The 20,856-nt window shown below is 54.1% G+C and overlaps 9 protein-coding genes across 9 annotated transcripts; 5 read left to right on the forward strand and 4 right to left on the reverse strand.

The window, feature by feature from the left end:
- Positions 1-215: 215 nt before the first annotated feature.
- Positions 216-1,128, reverse strand: rho4 (the record flags this gene model as incomplete). The annotated part of the gene is made up of 3 exons (XM_064834210.1): positions 216-572; positions 625-828; positions 880-1,128. 3 exons carry the CDS (start codon positions 1,126-1,128, stop codon positions 216-218), a joined length of 810 nt encoding a protein of 269 aa, XP_064698074.1.
- Positions 1,129-1,722: 594 nt separating this feature from the next.
- LCB3 (Long-chain base-1-phosphate phosphatase) lies at positions 1,723-3,441 on the forward strand (the record flags this gene model as incomplete). The annotated part of the gene is made up of 2 exons (XM_064834211.1): positions 1,723-2,801; positions 2,853-3,441. The coding sequence occupies 2 exons, from the start codon at positions 1,723-1,725 to the stop codon at positions 3,439-3,441; spliced, it is 1,668 nt and encodes a 555-aa protein (XP_064698075.1).
- Positions 3,442-3,661: 220 nt separating this feature from the next.
- Positions 3,662-4,165, forward strand: LTS14_001503 (uncharacterized protein; the record flags this gene model as incomplete). Its single annotated transcript, XM_064834212.1, has 1 exon — positions 3,662-4,165. One exon carries the CDS (start codon positions 3,662-3,664, stop codon positions 4,163-4,165), a length of 504 nt encoding a protein of 167 aa, XP_064698076.1.
- A 346-nt stretch (positions 4,166-4,511) lies between these two features.
- On the forward strand, positions 4,512-5,347 carry LTS14_001504 (uncharacterized protein; the record flags this gene model as incomplete). Its single annotated transcript, XM_064834213.1, has 2 exons — positions 4,512-5,176; positions 5,242-5,347. The coding sequence occupies 2 exons, from the start codon at positions 4,512-4,514 to the stop codon at positions 5,345-5,347; spliced, it is 771 nt and encodes a 256-aa protein (XP_064698077.1).
- A 749-nt stretch (positions 5,348-6,096) lies between these two features.
- Positions 6,097-7,004, reverse strand: LTS14_001505 (uncharacterized protein; the record flags this gene model as incomplete). The annotated part of the gene is made up of 2 exons (XM_064834214.1): positions 6,097-6,544; positions 6,604-7,004. The coding sequence occupies 2 exons, from the start codon at positions 7,002-7,004 to the stop codon at positions 6,097-6,099; spliced, it is 849 nt and encodes a 282-aa protein (XP_064698078.1).
- Positions 7,005-7,643: 639 nt separating this feature from the next.
- On the reverse strand, positions 7,644-8,352 carry LTS14_001506 (uncharacterized protein; the record flags this gene model as incomplete). Its single annotated transcript, XM_064834215.1, has 2 exons — positions 7,644-8,108; positions 8,236-8,352. The coding sequence occupies 2 exons, from the start codon at positions 8,350-8,352 to the stop codon at positions 7,644-7,646; spliced, it is 582 nt and encodes a 193-aa protein (XP_064698079.1).
- A 1,749-nt stretch (positions 8,353-10,101) lies between these two features.
- ssb2 (Replication factor A protein 2) lies at positions 10,102-10,977 on the reverse strand (the record flags this gene model as incomplete). The annotated part of the gene is made up of 1 exon (XM_064834216.1): positions 10,102-10,977. The coding sequence occupies one exon, from the start codon at positions 10,975-10,977 to the stop codon at positions 10,102-10,104; it is 876 nt and encodes a 291-aa protein (XP_064698080.1).
- Positions 10,978-11,231: 254 nt separating this feature from the next.
- DBP10 (ATP-dependent RNA helicase dbp10) lies at positions 11,232-14,135 on the forward strand (the record flags this gene model as incomplete). Its single annotated transcript, XM_064834217.1, has 1 exon — positions 11,232-14,135. One exon carries the CDS (start codon positions 11,232-11,234, stop codon positions 14,133-14,135), a length of 2,904 nt encoding a protein of 967 aa, XP_064698081.1.
- A 4,587-nt stretch (positions 14,136-18,722) lies between these two features.
- Positions 18,723-20,492, forward strand: LTS14_001509 (uncharacterized protein; the record flags this gene model as incomplete). The annotated part of the gene is made up of 2 exons (XM_064834218.1): positions 18,723-19,166; positions 19,224-20,492. 2 exons carry the CDS (start codon positions 18,723-18,725, stop codon positions 20,490-20,492), a joined length of 1,713 nt encoding a protein of 570 aa, XP_064698082.1.
- Between the last annotated feature and the right edge of the window lie 364 nt (positions 20,493-20,856).

Consider the following 20,856-nt stretch of genomic DNA (forward strand, 5'->3'; position numbering starts at 1 on the left):
GTATTTGAACATAGGTCTAAGCCATCTCCCGAGTATTGTAATGTACTTGTTCATTCAGCCGTTATGTGAAGATATTGAAACGAGCATCCAGTACCCATGTCAGCCCAAGTGGGAACGCCAGCTAATATGCATGCTCCTCGGCCACTGGACACCCTACTGCGATTAAAATGTCGCGCAAAAGAAGCCCTCTTCAATCCTGTCGTCTTGCCACGCGATCACAAAATCTTGCATCCAGCCCTCTTCTTCTTCTTGAGCGGCAGCTGCCCGCTTTCTCCCTTTGAACCACCCGACCTTGCTCCACTGCCACCATGAGCCTCCTCATCTTGCCCTCGTACAGCGATATCGATTGCAGTATCGAAGATCTCGTGCACACCACTCATCTCCTTCGACGAGCACTCCATGTACAGAGCGCCCATTTTCTGCGCGACGGTTTTGCCTTGTGCTTGTGTGACTGGGGTCAAACCTTGTGTTTTGAGAAGCTCGATGCATTGGCGTTTGTGTCGGAGGTCGGATTTGAGGCCGCAAAGGATTATGGGTGTCGTTGGGCAGAAGTGTAGGACTTCGGGATACCACTGGAATATGTTAGTTCTTGTTCAGCCTGCATAATGTCCGGTAATATCTGACCTTATCAAGCACGTTTTCGAGCGAGTTCGGACAGTCGATTGCGAAGCAGACGAAGAGTAGATCGGTTTCGGGGTAAGACAGTGGTCGTAGTCGATCGTATTCTTCCTGGCCGGCGGTATCCCATAATGCCAGCTCCACACCTTTGCCGGAGGGCTTGTGCTCGACTTGTGTGATGTAGTTTTCGAAGACCGTCGGTACGTATTTCTGAGCTTTGTCAGCACAATTATATGCGCTCGGGAGCATTGTTCATCATACTTCTGGAAAGTAGCCTTGCGAGTATGAGATCAACAAGCAAGTCTTGCCACATCCTCCATCGCCCACCACAACGAACTTCTTGCTGTACTCTGGTGGCGCCGTGATATTCGTCTTAGCGCTACTCGTCGTGTTCACTGTGCCATCGCTGCCTCGCGTTGATCTTCGGTAGCTGTCGCCGCGTGTGAGGAAGGATTTGGAGCTATTCTTGCGCTTGAGGTGGTCGAGGTTCTGCACCGCCGAGATCGACATGGTGAAGTATGTATGCTCTGTGTGTATATGTGCTGCTCTGGAATGATACAGTATCTGGTTGTTGGGTCGAGGTATGGAATGTCTTGATCTAGTGATTGTGCGTGGTGTCTTGCAAGATAATTCGTGCGCGAAAGATCCCCTGTGTTTACCCACTGTTGCCAATGGCAACCACGACTTGAAACATGTGACGACTTGGCCAATGACGAAGAAGACATGGCATGGCAGTTGGCAGCTTCATAGTCATGATCTACTGGCGATGCAACCTGGTATTCCGAGCAGTAGATCTCGTTCCAACATCGTATTTACTCTGGTACACGAGCACGATATATGCCCACGATCTTTGACATGTGAACTGCCAAGCCCCGCGCCGCTATGAAGCGAGACCTGATCAAGCCCGAAACTCCACCTTCTTACACACAATGTCGATTGCCACAGGATCACTCTATATTCAGTGAATGCGTCTTGCTTCACGCGGTCATGGGTCTGACTTCTTGATCACCGTTCAATATGATCTTTTGGCCTTCTCCCAAACTCCGCCGGCCACCCTAACACACCTGGAATATATCTTATCTCTCATGCTCGGATCTGGATTCGATGCCAGAAGCTCGACCTCATGAGCGCTTTGCAGCTCGACTGAGCCGTACACCTTCGCCAAATGGAGACCCAGATGCTGGAATGCGAGGCGTGAGCCACTACGAGCGAAGACTAAGGGGTTGGAGATTCCGCCTGCGGAACAAGCTGATCCCTATCGTGCGATGGGAAACTCCATATCTGGCATATATGCAAAAGACTTTGCGATCACCATGGCTTGATACTTATTTCGCGCTCACAGCGAATTTAGGCACCCATACTTTCTTCATGACTGCCATACCGATCTGCTTCTGGTGCAGCTACCCCGATGTCGGTCTCGCTATGGTACATATGCTGGCGCTGGGCGTGTATCTCAGTGGATTCGTGAAAGACATGGTGTGTCTACCGAGGCCATTGTCGCCACCACTACAGCGGATCACCATGTCTGGCTCGGCTGCGATGGAATATGGTTTCCCTTCCACCCACACCACGAACGCGGTTTCGGTGGCGCTGTTCTGTCTATACCGGCTCTATATCCACCAGGAGCACTACACATCCACAAGTTATAGTATGCTCCAGGTGGCACTATATGGCTATGCCATCTCGATCGCATTCGGCAGGATGTACTGTGGCATGCATGGCTTCTTCGATGTCATCATTGGAGCTGCACTGGGCGCTGCCATTGCCTCCGTCCAAATCTTGTACGGCGCGGCATACGACAACTGGCTTATCGCAGGTGGTTGGCAGCAGGTCGCAATTCTGGTGGCTATACTTGCTGTAGCTGTGCGCATCCACCCAGAACCAGCAGACAATTGTCCCTGTTTCGACGACAGCGTAGCATTCGCTGGTGTCGTCATGGGTGCGGCTATTGCTACGTGGCATTATGGCGTGATGAATGCGCATATTACGACTGAGCACGCAGCCATGTACGCCTTTGACAGTTCGCCGATCAAAATCGCAGCCAGGATCGTTGGTGGCATCGTAATCGTCTTCCTCTGGCGTGCAGCTACGAAGCCAATATTACTACGTGGTCTGCCACCTGTATTCCGCTTTGTCGACAGATGGGGCTTGGCATTACCACGGCGTTACTTCCTACAAGCTAGGTATGTATACAGCAAGATCTCTTGACATACGGTGCTGAAAGTGTCTCGCAGACAATACCAGCGCGTTCCGCCACTGCGCGAGGATGATAACGTTCTACCATCTCCCTCGAGTCTGCCCGCACTCTTCTCCAATCTGCGTCAGAGGAAACGCGCAGTCTCAATCGGGCCACAGTCAGAAGCGGATGCAAGAGAGTTTATCGCGAACAGAGCGCAAAAGCGGCGCGACAGTCGTGCTGGACTAAAGTCGGAGCAGAACGCGCAAAGAAGAGTGCAGCGAAAAACGGCTGCGCTGCCGTCACCAGCTGTCGAAGACATTGAAAATGGCACGATCGCTGACAACAGTTCGCCAGAGACAACTTCGTACCTGAGCGCTGGAACACAAGCTCGTGTAGGGCAGCAGCATCTACAAGTCAATGGCGTTGATGCAGCTCTGCTGACACCTCCTTTGAGCGATGCGGGTGCATCTAGCGATAGTGGTAAAGAAGACGAGAAGAACGACAAGGACATGTTCTCCGGGCTCGAGAAGCCGCGGATCAGGTATGATGTTGAGGTCATCACGAAAATCGTTGTATATGCCGGGATTGGATGGTGGGCGATTGAAGGCAATCCATTATGGTTTCGAGCAGTGGGTATAGCGTAGGCGGTACTGAAATTCACGCATATATGTCTATAATGAGTGGTGGACATATGTCATATTTCACTCAGCTTCTTCATGCTCAGTGTCTTGGAGTTGTCTTCCTCATTTTTAGATCCCGAGCTGTTTTGATGAGTCGTCCGGCTCCGCTCGCCACCTGAACCTCGAATTTCACCATCTCGACTCTTCTGTTATCATATGTACCACACCATCCCACCTCATCACCATGACTAGCAACACAGCTGCTCTCCAGCCAACAGTAGATGCTCCTCATCCCGGGCGCGAGACATCTTCCCTAGCAAAAGCACAAAATACGATCAAATATCTCGTCGACCCCAAAACTGGCCCACAACCAAAACAGCTCCGGACCAGAGCACTCCTGCGCAGCCTGCGCTACTTTACCATCTTCGCCTTCTGGCGGCTTGTTCGTTACGCCAAGTATGCCCTTGTTGGCGCGGCCGTGGCCGCTATAAGCGGAACCGCCATCGGTTCTGTCATGAGTGGTGCGGCTTTGTTCATTGCGCCTACAGGTATTCTCGGAGGCGCTGGAGTTGGAGTGCTATGGGCAGTAGGTCGGTTTGGGTGGAAGAGGGCTAGTGCTAGGATGAAGCGCCGTAGTGATGGGCATGACGGGCATGGGGATGCGAGGGCGGACGAGAAGGCTGATGCGGAGCAGGGTAAGGAGGAGAGTGCTAATCATATTAAGGCGCCGAGGGCAGACCCGTGGTAAATACCTCCTGCGCCTTGTCGTGATTACGTTGGCGATTCCTGCGTGGAGAAATCAGGGACGCGCAGGGTTACTAGGCGAGGATTGGCAATTCACTGTCAACGTTCACTGTGAATCAGGAGCATATAATTCGAGGCACCGATAACCGACAATTGAGACTTCTTGTCTCAGGTATGAGGTGCTTTCGCTTCACAAGTTCAACATCACTCGAAGCAGACTCGACAAGTTATCTGCCTACCTTGCACTTGGAAACCAGGAACACAACAAACTCGAACTTTACATCATTTCGCGACGCAGTCACCGCTGCACATCGAGAAAATTCTTCGACCACCAGGAATCAATTACAGTCATGGCGCAGGCCTATGAGACCCAAGGGCTGCGCGACGAGACCGAGAGCACACCTCTGCTTGGAGGCAACCGTACGCAGTCCACTTCAACACCATTTGCTAAGCCAGCGGCGGCACCTGGAACCACACTCCCAAAGTCGTCAATCCCCCTCATGCCCAAAGACTCCAATCATAGAGAGCGTCTGCAGCACTGCTGTTCACAAAAGCCGAACCTCGTCCGCGCAGTCACCACGGCAGCTGTATTGCGTGCCTCAGCACCCTGCAGCGGTACCGCCACTCCCATACTTTCCCGGCCACTGCTCAATCGTGCCTCCTCCGCCACATCCATTCCCCAAGACACCTATAAAACAGGAGAGCCACCAACTACAGCTCGTCCAGGCCGACCGTCCCTCATTCGCGGCGCAACAGATATCCTCGGCCTAAACGCCAATACCTCCCTCACCTATCGCAGCGCCCCAACTCAGCCAAGTCACTGGACCGACCACGCCCACCGCAAGCCGTTACTACAGGCCTGGGAACTCATCCACAATGCCGCTGCCACCCGTCAATCGAAGTACGTCACGTCAATCACAGCTCAGCTTGTAACGACTGAGAAGCAGATGTTACAGGAGTTCGCTGAGCTCAACGAGGGCGATGTGTTGCTGACTAGAGAGTGGATCGAATTCGTGTTAGGAGTCTGCCTACATCAGCCATTTCGTACTGCTGAGAACATGGGTCGATTCGAGGTACTAGCCGCAAGTGCTGGCTCGCGGGCGAATTGGGGGCCTTGGTGAGATTGTTGAAGGCGGAGGAAGCTATGCAAATGGATGTCACCATATGGAACCGACGAAAGCTGTAACATATGCATTGCCTTTCTTACAGATGCTCCCAGAAAATCCGAGTAATATCTTCGCCACAGCGGCGGAGAGGTATTGACCCTACCGCAAGGCCACATCAGTGGTCGCTCACGGAGAAGAAGAGAATGTGCAGGGTACGAGGATTTGCAGGGCATGTTCCAGACTCTGTGGATGATATAGAATGAGTCGGCACAAAAGCTGTGGGTTACAGTAATGCTACTGCATATCTTTTACACGTCCCGCTTGGCGCGCTGCCGCGCGAAGAGTCCAAGCACATCAATGCTTCGTCGTCAACGTGCCGTATGAAGCACTGCGTTGCTGTCGGCACAAACGTCTCGAGCTTGCTGATGCCAGTCCTGGATCACAGCATCTGTGGAGTCTACAGCCGTGCCATCCACATCGAAAATACAGCGCAGAGAAGTGGCGCTGAGCTGCTGGAGTGGTAAAAGTGACCATGTCTCCAACGTGTTGTGGCATTGTGCTCTTGCCCTAAGCCCTGGCGCGTAGTAGTGAGTCCGACAATGCTGCAGTCTTACGTGTATGATTCCGCTGGCTCAGTAAGTATGTGTACGAATAGAGCACTCACTCACAATAATGTGCGTCAAGGTTTGGATGAGAGAAAGTGAGATCTCGTACACAGGTTCCGTCGTAATTCCTTCATAATTCCACTTCATCCATTCTCATCAGAAGTCACGGGTACCTCATTCTAAAGCCGAAGGTAATGCCCTCACATCCACAGATGACCAGCATCCTAAGCATTGATCTTCTCCCAATTCAACCTCGACTGCTCCCGAACATCGCGGACGAGATCCACAGCCTCACTTCCACCCGCACAATCCGTCCACTCGCCCCCATCTCTCACACACCTCGTCTTGCCGTTCAACCTAATGGTACAGCTCTTGGTCACGCCAGCCGTGGCACTGCGATTGAAGCTCGACCGAAGCATGTCCAAACCCACAGCACCGTCCTCACTCATGGCGCAGTTGTTGAGGCGTTGCATCGAGATGCTATGCTCGAGTGCGCAGTCCTCGATCAGAGAGCGCTCGGGGATGTCTTCGTATTCGCGGGTCATGCACATTACGAAGCCCAAGTAGGTTTTGGGGTCGGGGTAAAGCTGGGCGGCGCAGAGCTCGACGATGTTGCCGAGACACTCACCCTCGCCATGCTTGCAGGAGACGCCGTCGTCGTGTTCGGTGGCACTGTCGTGGATTAGCATCTTACCAGGTGCCTAATGTATGCCGAGTCGATGGCCACTTACTTCCCGATATAAGAAAGCTTAAAATCAACCTTGTGAGAGATGTTCTGCATAGCCGGCAAAATCATATCATGAAGGCAGTCGCGAGCATCCGGGCACTTGCTCATGATATGTGCCTCCAGTGGCACTCGGCCATCGAAGGTCTGATAGTCATCGTCGAGGCCGTCCATGACCACAAGAGCAAGGCAGAAAAGCATGAACGTCATAAGCAGTCCCGTGATGCCGAAAATGAGGCGCTTATGCCATTTTCCCGAAGTTGTTCGTGACCAGGCTTTCATATATTCTCGTTGTGCTTTGAAGACATTCTGCTGGAGCTGAGAGAGGGATGCTTCTTCGCCGGTCGGCGTGACGGCTTCGTTGCTGTCTAGAAGCGGCTGCTTCTCCATGTCGATTGTGGAGGCCATGATGATGTTTGAGGTATTGATGTTGTTTGGGGATGGGAGGCGAAGAACAGCTTGGTGGTGGTGTGGCGTCGTTGTTTGGAGCATGACGATGAGCAGTGGCGAATCTCAGGGTCCAGCCTTCCCCAGAATGCACTACTGCTCTTTCGTTACTAGCGTAGCGTAATGTGTATATGGCTCGCCTTCACGACGTCGATCTCAACACCACAACAGTAACATGGAAGCATTTGGACGTGCACTGGATACGAAGCTCTGGCAACGGTCTTACCATTGGCTGAGTAGATTGTCGTACTCCACAATGAGTGTCGTGAAATCGAAAAGCTAAAGATACAACCACACCCCATGGGCCCTCTATGAACCAACAGTATGCAAGTCCTTGAAGCCACGGAAAGCAACCTCGCAAGTCAATCCCAGCTTCTTCCTCTCCGGCCTCGTTTTGCAAATCTCTCACCATCATCTACGGCTCGGCATGAACTCCTCGAAATCTGCATGCACAGCCTTAGACCGGCTCATACACTTCAACAACTCATCGCACCTCCCAGCCCTCTCCTCCACCCGCTCCTCAATTCTCGCCTTATCCGCCGGATCCACTGCTATCTTCAAGAAAGGGACGGCCTCCTTGTACTGCTTATCCGAGATATTTCACGCCGTATTCGGAAGCTTCGGCCATTCTTTTGCCGACTGTTTGCGGAACTCGGGCTCTGAGATAGTTTTGATTGCTCGGGCGTAGACGCGCAGTTCGTCCCGGTGCTTCGACTCTGGCGTATTGGGTTCGAGGCGTACTTGAAGGATATTGGCGGCCTGCCAGTAGATTTTTGCGTAGGCTTTGCGCAAAGTTGGCCAGATCTCGTCATCATCGACGTCGGCGTTCAGGGAGGGAAGGTAGCTTGTTGTTAGATCGTGTGGGGTCTGGGATTGCTGACTGGCTGCTCGCTGGGGGATGGGCTCGTCCTGCTGCTCGATTGTGGCTCTTGGCGTTTCGCCCGCCGCTGGTCTCTGGTTGCGTCCCTCGACCGCGGGAGATTCGTTCTCGTTCACGAATAGACTCGGAGTTGGTCTGAACTGACCAGGATCCATGATGATTGATGGTCGCTCGCTACGAGGAAGCTGAAAGACTGTAAGTGTTATGATCAGCACATGTCTGGGGAAAGTATTTTCGTGCATGCGTACCTCAAGATTGTGGTGACGCTGTCAGGCTTGTACTACTGTTCGCGTTTCAACCACAACTTGTTACCACCGAGCTTGCTGATGTTGCTGGGCCTTGACCTCGATGGACGGCTCGATGTGGTAAGTGTCCGTGATGTTGTGGTGTGGGGAAAGAGGTGTGTGGCGAAGGAGGAGAAGGCGACATCGAGGCAAGTTATATACTCTGCCCACGAAGCTCATCATCACATAGTGGGTCCAAGTGAGCGAATGTGATCAGCTCGTGGCGCCAAGTGAAGCCGGACCACTGGCCCACAGACTTCCGATTCGAGGTTGACCAGCGACGAAATGATGGTCAGGCGGTTCGATGTCATCTCACTTGCACGAAGTGAGCCTACACCAACGAGATCTACTTGCCACACCATCAATACCTAACTCTGCAGCCGCCATGTCTCTTAGATCCCCTCTTCCCACACATATCAAGAGCTCGACAAAGCAATTCCGACTTCCAGAGTCACCCAATGATCAGGACCCACCACACCGACAACACAACCTCCACCATGGCGCCCACTACGAAACGAAAGCGCCCCGAACCCGGCGCCGCCCCTGTCTCCAAACCAAACTACACCCTCCTCCCCACCCCAACTAAACCCCTCTTCACCCCAGGCCACCAATGCCCCATCTGCCTCACCATCCTCCCCAAACCCTGCGCACTCCCCCGCAACCCCACAACCTGCACCACCTCACACAACACCCTCGCCCACCGCGCCTGCGGCCAATGCTGGGAAGCCTACCTCAGTCTGGCAATCGAAGAACAACCTCTTGAAGAAATCAAATGCATGTTCTGCCCTTCCCGCCTCCCTGAGAAGGAATTGAAGACGCTCTGCCCGGATAAAACCGGTCGAGCGGCTCGAGGGGTTGAGGGACAGGCAGGGGAGGCAGACGTGCATGGCTAGGTGTCCAGGGAGTGTCGTCCACGGTCCAGGCGGGGAGGAAATGATGACCGGGGCCGGAGGCTTCGTGCATTTCGAGTTCGAGCAGCAGGCGCACGATCTAGAGACCGATGGGAGGGTCTTCGCGTGCAAGTTCTGCGGGATCGAGAGTTGTGTTGTTTGTGATCGGCCGGAGCATACGGGGCGGGGAGACATGTTCGACCTACCAGCAGCGTACGGGACTCCTAACTCCTCTACCGCCAGCGCAAACCCCTGGATCCAAAGAAGAAAGTCACGACGAACACGGTCATCAAGAACTGCCCCGGCTGCGACATCTACTGGTCGCTGGAGGAAGAAGGCGGGTGCGGTAAATTTCGTGCAATGTTATGCTTGTCGGCATCGCTTCTGTCAGCGCTGTTTGATCCCTTGGGTTGGAACGGGGAGCGAGTGTTTGGTTGGTCCGAGCGGGGCATGGGTGGGAAAGTGTGAGGGGGGGGAGGTGTAAGTATGCTACGAGGTTGTATCCTAGTGAGCATGGGTTGATGGACCGGTTTATGCTTGAGCCGGGGGTGGAGCAGAATTCGTCGGTAAGGGCGAAGAAGATGAAGGGGTAGGAGGTGGGAGGGGGTACGACGGGCGGAGTCGGGTAGGGATGCTGCTGAAGGGGACACGGCAGCGGCGACTTGGCTGGCATGGAAGGTCCCCTGGCCTGCACGCTTTGAATGTGATGGTAGCGGTTCAGACGAGGAGGGATGGCGGCTGCGTGAGTTCGAGCAGGGCAGTGCGTTGGCACTGAACCTGATGCTGTGGCGGAGTAGCAAGGATGCTCTTGCAGAATAGATGATATCATTTTCACATACAAATATTCATGCAAGCCGTCCCGGTATGCCGAAATTCCCACAACCATGAGTCCACGGAAACGCCATGCAGTATTGACAAAGAACCCTTGCCCATGCAAAACAGCTCATCGTAGCATCCCCACCTCTCCACTTTGCATAAACATGCACGGCTCCACGGCATTCCTCTCAATTCACATCCAACAACGCCCAAGTCTGCTCATCAACCGTAGTATAAATCGCGCCCAACCCGACCAATTCCTCCCCCGCCCTCAACACCTCCCCAATCTCCATCCCGCCCGTCTGCGCAATCTGCTGTACATGCAGCCCTTCATGCGATTGGGGGGTATTCGCAATCGTATGATAGACCTTCCTCGCCGCGGCGGAAGTGCCCGCTGGGAGTTTCTGCACCCCGCCCATATCGCCTGCGTCGTATGCACCGCCGTTGCCATTCATGTTCTGCGCACCACCTTTCGAATTGTCGTTAAGCTCGCCCGGTGGTCCCCGCGTGAAGTGAAGATGCACGACCGTCGCCTCCAGCAAATGATACTGAATCTCATTGAAATCCTTGATCGGCCGAATGATGTTCGCGCCCACATGCCGCTTATTATTAAACGCCTTCAACCGGCCCCAAACCCGCACATAGCCCTGCTCCACCACCTTCTCCTTCTCCTTCCTCTCCTGCCCCCCACCATCCCCTCCGTCATCCCCAGACTGCTGTTCCGCATCAATCCACTGCTTCACCTCCATAATCCCCGTCCCGTCGTCCAGCTTATACGTCACGTTCGTCGTCTGCATACTGATCGCCCGCACCTGTCCGACGAAAGTGATTTGGGTTGTTTCGCTGCCGTCGATGAGGAAGTATTCGGCGTCCGGGTTCGGGTGGATGGCGTCGTGCAGTTGTTTGATGGTGCAGGGGCGGAGGGTGTCTTTGCCGTAGGAGCGTTTGCCGCCGGAGGGGGAGTCGGAGGCGTTTTGGGAGCCTGGCATGAAACCGCCTCCGCCGCCGCCACCACCAGCGCTGTAGGAGGTGGTGGAGTAGTTGTTGTTGGTGTTGTAGTCCATTGTTCGTAGTGGGGTGTTTGTGGTTGTGGTTGTGGTTGTGAGAGGGTGAAGTTGTCTGTCAGGTAGACGCGTCGGAGTCGCGACTGTGGGGCAAAAACCACTTTCACGACGAATCTAATCTTATCTGATCTCGAGCTTGCACTAGCGTTGATGAGCAAAAAGTTCATTGTCAAGACGAGGATGAAATTGTGATTGTGATTGTGATTGTGATCGTGATTGTGCTTGTAGGGAGGAAGGATAGAGAAGCAGGCAACATGGTGCGCGCAGCCTCTCCCGCTTTGTCAGAGACCGAGGTGGACATCTCTAAATCCCTCTTTGACAACGATGGCGACCTCGACAGTGACAACGAAATACCCACCCAACAACCCTCCACCACCCTCCCTCCTTCAGACTCCGAAGACGAAGACGAAGATGAAGCCTTCATAGCAGCCACGACCGCCGCCGCCAACCGCAAAGGAATCGATGGCAAGAAGAAAAAAGCGGGCGCGGCCTTCCAATCCATGGGTCTGAACACGCACCTCCTCAAAGCCATTGCAAGAAAAGGCTTCACAGTCCCTACACCCATCCAACGGAAAACCGTCCCCCTGATCCTCGACGGACAAGATGTCGTGGGCATGGCACGGACGGGATCTGGAAAAACAGCCGCCTTCGTGATCCCGATGATTGAGAAACTGAAGTCGCATTCGGCGAAAGTCGGTGCGAGAGCAATCGTGCTCTCACCTTCGCGTGAGTTGGCTTTGCAGACTCTGAAAGTAGTGAAGGAATTGGGTAAGGGGACGGATCTACGGACGACGCTTCTAGTGGGGGGAGATAGTCTGGAGGAGCAATTCGGAAGCATGGCGAGTAACCCGGACATCATCATCGCCACACCTGGCCGTTTCGAGCATCTGAAGGTGGAGATGGGCCTTCAACTCAGTAGTGTGAAATACGTCGTTTTCGACGAGGCGGATAGATTATTCGAGATGGGGTTCGCGGCGCAGTTGTTTGAGATTATGCATTCGTTGCCTCCGGATCGACAGACTTTGCTGTTCTCCGCCACTCTACCGAAGAGTCTGGTGGAGTTTGCGAGAGCAGGGTTACAAGACCCGAAGTTGGTGAGGTTGGATGCGGAGAGTAAGATCGCACCCGGACTGGAAAGCGCCTTCTTCACCGTCAAAAGATCGGAGAAGGAAGGCGCGTTGCTCCATATCCTGCAAGACATCATCGCCATGCCCACAGGTGCTACGGAAGCCATCTCAAAAACAAATAACCAAGTCCCTAGCAGCAAGAAACGCAAACGTGGCCCCGATACGCCTCACCCTGCCGTCGGAGAAACGCCCACCCAACACTCCACCGTCATCTTCGCCGCAACAAAACACCACGTCGAATACCTCTCCACCTTCCTCAAAGCCCACAACTACACCACCTCCTACGTCTACGGCTCCCTGGACCAAACGGCGCGAAAACTGCAAGTCGAAGATTTCCGACATGGTAAAACAAACATCCTCGTCGTCACGGATGTCGCGGCTCGAGGTCTAGATATCCCCGTGTTGGCCAACGTGATTAATTATGATTTCCCCGCCCAACCGAAGATTTTCGTTCATCGTGTGGGAAGGACGGCGAGGGCGGGGAAGGGGGGGTGGGCGTTTAGTTTGGTGACGGGGACGGATATGGCGTATTTGCTTGATTTGCAGTTGTTTTTGGGGAGGAGACTTGTGCTTGGTCGGGAGCAGGGCCGGGGGCAGGGAAAGGAAGCGGGGTTGTTCAAGGAGGCTATTGTGGTGGGATCGACGGTCAGAGAGAAATTGGATCGGTGTTGTGAGGAGGCGGGGAAGTTGCTCGAGGATGATGGGGATCTGGCTATGTTGAGGGATGTGGCGGGCAAGGGCGAGAAGCAGTATCTTCGTACTCGCAATGCGGCTTCGGCGGAGAGTGTGAAGAGGGCCAAGGTGATTTCTGCCCAAGGGATTATGGGGACGAATCTGCTTTTTGAGGAGGGTGAGGATGGGGATGACGGAGCGGAGCAGAAGAGGTTGGAGATGTTGAGGGTGGTTAGTGGGTTTCGGCCGGTGGAGACGGTATTTGAGGTTGGTAAAAGGGGTGGCAAGGATACGGAGATGGCGGAGGTGGTTAGGAAGCAGAGGGGTCGGATCGAGGCGAAAGGGGCTAGGATTAGGGAGCGGGAGGTGTTGCAGTCTCACGGCAAGGACGAGGTGCCGGCGGGTTCGGCGATGGGTTCCTATACTGCGCCTGGCGAGCAAGAAGAGGACGATAGTGAGGATGATGATGATGGCTTGGTGCTCACCCAACCGGATATGGCGGAAGCCTCGGATGACGAGCTGGAACTCACCTTCACCATCCCCTCGGACTCCGCCCCAGCTAGTAAGAAACGCCGTCAAAAAGGCGACCCTTCCTCCTCATCCTGGCAAGACTCCGAACACTTCATGTCCTACACCCCCACCGCCCACAACGCCGCCGAAGACCGCGGCTACGGCGTCCACTCCGGCGGCACAAATTCACACCACCCGCAAAACATGACCTCGGGCGTGGGATCCTCCTCCCATTTCGTCAATGCCGCGCAAGAGGCGACGATGGACCTGACGCAAGACGATGATGCCGGGATGAAGGCCGCGTCCAAGCCGGGAATGCGGTGGGATAAGAAAGGGAAAAAGTATGTGAGGAGGGAGAATGACGAGGATGGGAGTAAAGGGAAAAGATTTATTACGGGGGAGTCCGGGCAGAAGATCGCGGCGAGTTTGAGGAGTGGGAGATTCGACGCGTGGAAGAAAGCTAATCGGGTTGGTCGGCTCCCCCGCGTGGGTGAGGTCGAAAAGGCTGGGAGCCACTATGCTTCCGCTGGTCCGTCTGGTAGCAGTAGTAGTGGGCCTGGTGGTCCAGGTGGTGGGAAGAGATTCAAGCACAGACAAGAACGTGCTCCCAAAGAAGCGGATAAGTTCCGGGACGATTATTATAAGAAGAGGAAGATGGTCGTTGCTGCTAAGGAGGCGAGGAGGGGGAGGTTCGCGGCGGGGGGCGGGAAGAGTGAGGTTAGGGATGTGGAGGGGGTGAGGAAGGCGAGGGTGGGGAAGGAGAGGAGGAGGGAGAAGACGGGACGGCCTAGTCGTGGTGGTGGTGGTGGTGGTGGTGGGGTAAGGGGTAGGGGTGGCGGGAGGGGTTGAGGGAGGGGTTGAGGGGGTTGATAGGGTGAGGTGAGGGAAGGAGTGAGATGGTGTGCAGATTCCTTTTATCTAGATCTGTCTTGATTGATTGGGACAGTTGTTCCTGCTACTCAAGTCCCTCTTGTCTGCTTCTTTTAAGCCAAAAGGGTCCATCATCTGCTTGTTATGTCTTCCCTCGCCCTCAAGGCCCATGCATGTATAGATCAAGAAGCACACAGCGGCGAAGTTTCTTCCTCGATACCAGTATTGTCATCCCCAGACGACGGCCAGGTCTTGTTGTATGCTGCAAATGATAGCTGGCCTTGGCGCCAGGGCGGTGAGAACGATTACGTGAAGTGGCATATAATGTGTGGGTCTGCCAGTGCTGAAGCAGTCGGCAAGGCGGGTGTCCATCGAATATAAAGATGACACAGAGGAAAGCGCAGAAACACGGATGCGGTTCACGAGCACGGAGGCGGCTCAGATCCATGTAGCCGGAAGATAACCTCGTATAGCAGGGAATCAACCGTCCGATCTGACCTGGCCCGAATCAGCGCAGGGCCTCTAGGACACGAAGGCGGCGGCGTAGGAGGAGGGATATGGTTCTCGAGAACGCAGGGCGCTTAGGGCCAGTATAGGTGGAAGATGGCAGCGCGGAGTCGACCATGGACAGTTCTACTCCACTTCCGCGTTGCGAGCTTTGGGTTTGCATTCTATGTACGCCGACCTCGGTCTCGAAGAGCGAGTCGCAGCATCCATCCTGGACGACCTACGCGAAATGCCTTTGTCGGCCTTCGCGAAATCGGAGACTGAATTTGGTCGGCGAGGATTCCTGGCTGTGTTTTTACGCAGATGTTCTAGGTGTCCCCGGAACGATTTCGACGCAACCTTGCCGTGAGGAGCGAGTCCTGCGTACCTTACTACCCCATCCTTGGGATGTCGACGGTCGAAAAGGGTTTGAAAGCACATGCTTGCCTTTCCTTCGTATGTCATGGTAATGACTCCGCTTGTCTTTCGTGATCACTACCGTTGGCTCCGCTAGTCTTATGGAGAGCTCGATATAGCGATGCAATGTATGTCTTACTCCGCTGTAATGCCAAGTCGATTGCGGTACGCTATCCTCCAGGAAGGCGAGTAGGACGGGTGCCACATCTCTAGGTTCCGGATCTAGGTTACCATCATTCTTACTTGCGTCGACGTATGTGTGCACAATTGTGGTCTTCCATACGCTCCGACGACTTGCTACTAGCTGCCGTCACGATTATCTTCCTATACGAGCGAACAAGCTCAGATTCATAGCCTTTCTGTTCTCTGCAGCGGACACCATGTCCAGGGACAGAGGAGAACCTGCAGTTCAGTGCCGATGATTGCCGTGAAACAGATGACCTACTGATCTGGTTGTTTCGCCGCAATCTGCCTGACATAATCTACATATAGCCTTCACCTTCATTCAGGTACCCGAGGGTCGTTCTTTGACATTAGCTGAAGCGTAGGCTCAGGGTGTTGCCGGCATATGCTTGCTTGAAGTACAGCTCAACTCCCGGCGCGTTGGTCATGCTTCCAAAACCCCCCGCAAGGCAGGGAACGTGATCTCGGTATGGATAGCCTTGGTTGGTTCAGAGTGAGGTGGTACTGCAACAACGGAGTTGCTCGCTTCCTACTACGCTGGCCGGATGAAAGCCGTGGCGGATAATCCATCCTCACCAAGGGATCATGTGGATTTGGACAAGCTCCGAAGACAACGCGCGTACATGCATGATCAGCTGCTCTGCGAAATCCAACTTCCATGAACTTGGACCAAGGTCGCGTGCGGTGCTACGACCCATCACACCGGTGCATCGGGTGGTTGGCACGTGGTCGTTGTTGTGCTGTACAATGCTGTTGTACTGCTCGTGGTGTCCGTCCATGCCGCAGCCTCTGAAACTCCATCGTTATAGTGCTGAGAGCTGGCTGGACGGTACCTGCATGCCAGGGAAGAGCATGTGTCGGCCATGACCATGAATAGCTAACGTGTCGACAGACTTTACGACTCTCATCCTGAAGTGGGGTGACACACCGTACCGCTTGCACAGCCACAGGCGACGGAAATTTGACACTCCATAAAATCAAGATAGAGGATCGTTGCCGGAGATGCTGAATGGGGCAAGTGCTTTCGTACCCCTCGCCGTTGAGACACTTCTCGGTAATCCATGCAAGCGGATCTTTGTGTTTGAGATGAGACCGAAGGATTGGTTCTCATCATCAGCCGGGACCGAGATTGGCATATTTGGAGGCGCTAAGTTGGGAGGCTTCAGCGGCGCCTCGCCAACAATGACGACAGAAATGTCCCGAAATCCTGCTGGACTTGATGGTGTGATTCTTCTATGATGCCGACAGGCGCTCAGATAAGATGATTGCATTGCATATATGCTATGGAGTGGAAGGGTGTGTAACCCTGCCATTTGACAAGAGACGCTGGAAAATATGATGCTCGAGATGCGGTTGTGAAGAGTCGCCGGCCTTGGCATTGGAAGCTGCGCTAGCTTCGGCCGCTTCCGTTGCACATCCAACGTCGAATCATCCGCTCTGGATGACAAGAACAACTAATCTACGACAGCTGGAAAACATGCAAAGCTGTCTAGCATGATAAGACCTTGACGTACTTGATGCAGCTCTTTCGGTACAATAGTCCGAACAAGGTCGTCGCCAGCAACGCCCAAAAAGTCTATTGCTGCACTCCGGCTCCTCTCTGGCTAAGAAGTCCGTAGCGGAGCGGAGAGCATGTCTGCCGTCACCCGCGCATGCAGATGGAAGAGACCTGCACAAGCGCGTCAGACAAGCAGGCTGGCCACTTGTAGAATCTGATCTATGCCAAAGCGATATGAACGTTGAAGATCGCGGGAGTATTTAGTCGCTTAAAGCGTTCGCGCGGACAAAACCATGGCTATCATCCTTGCACGAGCACGAGCCTTGTTGCGGGCCAGCATAGCAGGAAACGGTCACGATCGGTTTTCCTGTGGCTGTGTCGTTGTATCCTGTGGTCGCCAGTGGCTTCCAGCAATCCATGGTCAACCTGCGCAGGTGAAGATTCTGTTCAAGACTTGACCACGTTGCCATCTGCGGGAATTATGTGCTCTGTCGAAGGCTAGGTGTGTGCGCCTGTTCATGATGCTCGCCTTTTTGCTGGCTCAGGGCGCTCCAAAATGGGTGACTGCCAAGCGAAAGGCTTGTGTATCACTGCAATACGGAGTTCACTTTGGGATGTGCGCCCCGTAAGCGATGCCACACTTCTAAAATACACGAAGGCAGCCCCGAAGTAGCAGCAATAATATCCTGTGCAACCGTCTCCGATTATTTACATAGTCTGAAGATCGATACCTCGCTCAAACCGGAAACCGCTTTTTTGAAAACTGGAGGCAGGGCCAGCTCGCTAGTTCGTATCTAATATGGAAAGCTTCTACACCTCAAAAGTGTCATGGTCGTGATAGGCCATGACCGCCAGACAGGCTTTGTTATAGCTCACAATTGATCCAACCTATGACAGCTCACACTCGATGTATTCCCACGGGGGTATGCTCAACTGCGACGAACAGTAACGGTCGCCTTCTGCTACCTCCTAGCAACGTAATGGCCACCCGAGATGTGCGCCACAACGCGTTGGTTTAGCAAGACCAGGACGACCAGGGTCAAACCTTGGACGATCGGAGCACAGACCTCACCATAAGTGTCCGACTCACCAGAGCTGAACCTCATATTTCGCCCGATACCCCAGCAAGAGCCTTGCCGCTGTCCGCAGCGTGGCGTCCAGGATCCAGATCCTATTCCTGTTGTGTTGATTGACACAGGCATCTTTGATGCAGCACAGATTGCATGTCGCGGCCGGCTGATGCTAATAATGTGGTCCAGAGTGTTGTGCACCAGAGTGATCGGGCATTAGAACGGCCGACCTCAAGGATAACCTTAAGGTGTCTGCAGGCTGCACTGCCATTGTCCCGCAGACTACTACTACTGTGGGGATGAATATGAACAGGTGAGAATCCCGAGCCGTGATGTTTCGGACGTTCAATGCGGCCCATCCCTCTACACTTCTAGTCGACCTCAGGTGATGTTGCTCGCTCTTCTCGGGTGCCTTGCTGTTCATTCTACCGACCGATTTTGCTCTCTGCTTATGGCATGAGAGCTAACCATAAGACCGGACACAACGCAATACAGGAAAGAAGCTAGCTTGCACTCGACGTCCTCGATTGGAGCTTGACCACACTCGCGAGACCTTCAGGTACCGGACAATCGACCTGAGGGTATCCCAGCAGGCTGAACAAAAAACTTGTACAACGTTGATGGTCTCGGATGTCCTAATGCCTTGCTACCGTTATACAGATATCAGCGCTTGATATCAGACAGTCTTTACATTCATCACCGGTTCCACGACATTGGCGACCTTGAGCTACGCAGAGAGCTTACGGCACAGCAATGAATGAGCCAAGGACCAATCAACGTCCCATTTCCGATCTATCCACTTCCGGAGGTCACTTGGGAGAAGCACGCTCTTTGAAGCGAAAGCTCGTATTCCATCCGGCTGCTGGACGTACTTCGGGAGGTATACTATCGCGTGCTTATCCATCCCCGCCGATGTCCAATCCTTCATCGCCGCGGAGGACTTCATCCATCTCGACTTCTGCTACCACACAGACATATGCACCTACGGCAATCCCGACGACATCAGTAATAACATCGAACCCAACCCTGACATTTCCATCCGCTTTCGCGACATCGCTGCCCCCGACGCAGCCTTCGATACCGTCAACCTACGGCTCCAACCCGTTTGCTTCCACAGGCTATACAAGCGTTGCCGCCTCAACCTTTCCTGGGCCCACCGCGTCCGGACCACGCTTCACGGGACTCTCTGGACCGAGCTCAGAGGTAGCGAGTGCTGCCGTTGCTGCTGGACCACTGGGAAGAGGCGGCCGCAAGGCCAAGACACATGTAGCTTCTGCCTGCGTCAATTGCAAACGGGCGCACCTTAGCTGCGATGTGCAACGACCATGCACGAGATGTGTTGCTTCAGGCAAGCAGGTATGATGATGTCCGTATACAACATGGACGCACACACCCACTGACAATACTTGGCAGGAATCATGCATCGACGTACAGCATAAGAAGCGTGGCCGACCTCGTCTCCGCGATGAAGGAGAGTTCTCGTCAATGGGCACAGGGAGAAGCTCGCCAGGTAGCTCCGTCGTAGCAGGACCGTCTCAGATGACGCCGCGACCAATTGCACAAACGAGACACCGTCGAGCAGAGTCCTTTCGGTCCTTGAGGTCCCAGACAAGTGATGACTCGTCCAGCATGATCGGCTCTACACCCATCCGAGGCCCACTATCCTTCCAATCACCATACACTGTTCGACAGCCTGGCATACCTGGCTCGGCTCCTCCAAGATTCGAGGTCGCTACAGCATTGCTAAACACGAACTTTGTCATCATACGAGCAAACCAGCCTTTCGAACAGATCATGAACAATGGCGGTAGCACACGAGGTCGTCACATCAGCGAGCTTGCAGCACCCGCAGACGGCGAGAGCATCCATAATATCCGGACCAGATTGAGAGCCGAGCGCGAGGCTCGCGATCCTGCGTACATGCCTCCGATCATGCAGCCCGGGCAGGATCCAGTGCTCAACATATCCGAAGCCGATGCCGAGCAGTATACGCGGAGCTTCAACGATCAGACTTATGCATGGAGACAAGCACAGCCTGTGCCGAACATAGAGAACTTCCCTGCCAGAGTACGATTGGCGAAAGCCTACAGTTACTTCGTCGTCGTCACACTTCCTAGCTTTCGGCCGGTCGATCAACCACCTGTGCAGTCCCGACCACCACCACCAGCATACGGAGCTCCTTTTGGATTCGGCCCACCATTACCATCTCCCGAGCCATATGGTATAGCAAGACAGCAGACACTACATTCGGCTCCGCCCCTCTCAGCCTACGAATCGAGAGCACCCATGACCTCAACACCCATAGGACGCGCCTCTGGTCCATTCGGCTCTTCGAGTACATACCCACCTCCACACCCACCAATGCCATTCCAACACCCCCAACCCATTCACGCCCGACCTGCACCGATCCTCTCCCGACCACTATCGCCACGACTATTGATTCGAGAACCACCCACAGACACAACCGCCTTCACACCTCGATCGATGCCATCAGAGTCAGGAAGGGAAGTGGGCAGAGAAGCGCTACAACTGCCTCCGATCTCCAGTTCACAGGCCGGTGCAGGACCGTCGGGCGCGAGAGCCTCGGGTGAAGGGTCCTCGGAGGATGATGATGGAGATGGGAATACGACGTCACCGCGCAAGAGACGGAGGATGGGGATAGATGAGGTTCTGCAGCGATGATCAAATCATGAGCCTTTAAGAGGGATTGCAGGAGTGATGGAGCAGTATCTGTCAGATTCATGTCGGGAGTATGGTTATAGAGAATAGACACGGACGACAGCACGGCGGGATGACTTTGACACGATTAGGGACATCGACAGACGATGTTGATGCAGGTATGGACAGGACCGCATGTGTTGATCACGCACAGAGACGTGCAAACTTGCAAGGGACAGACTGATCTTCTAACGTTCTGCAGCGAGGCGTTGGGATCGATTTGCAGGCTAGCACATGGACGATGTAGCATGACCCAGATAGCTTGCATCGTGTTTATGATTCCATCCTTCAGCCGCATCTGTACATGTAGAGTTAGGGCTGACAGTCC

This window comes from Recurvomyces mirabilis (genome assembly GCF_035927965.1).
Source record: "Recurvomyces mirabilis strain CCFEE 5264 chromosome Unknown scaffold_3, whole genome shotgun sequence".
NCBI classification, from domain to species: Eukaryota; Fungi; Ascomycota; class Dothideomycetes; order Mycosphaerellales; family Teratosphaeriaceae; genus Recurvomyces; species Recurvomyces mirabilis.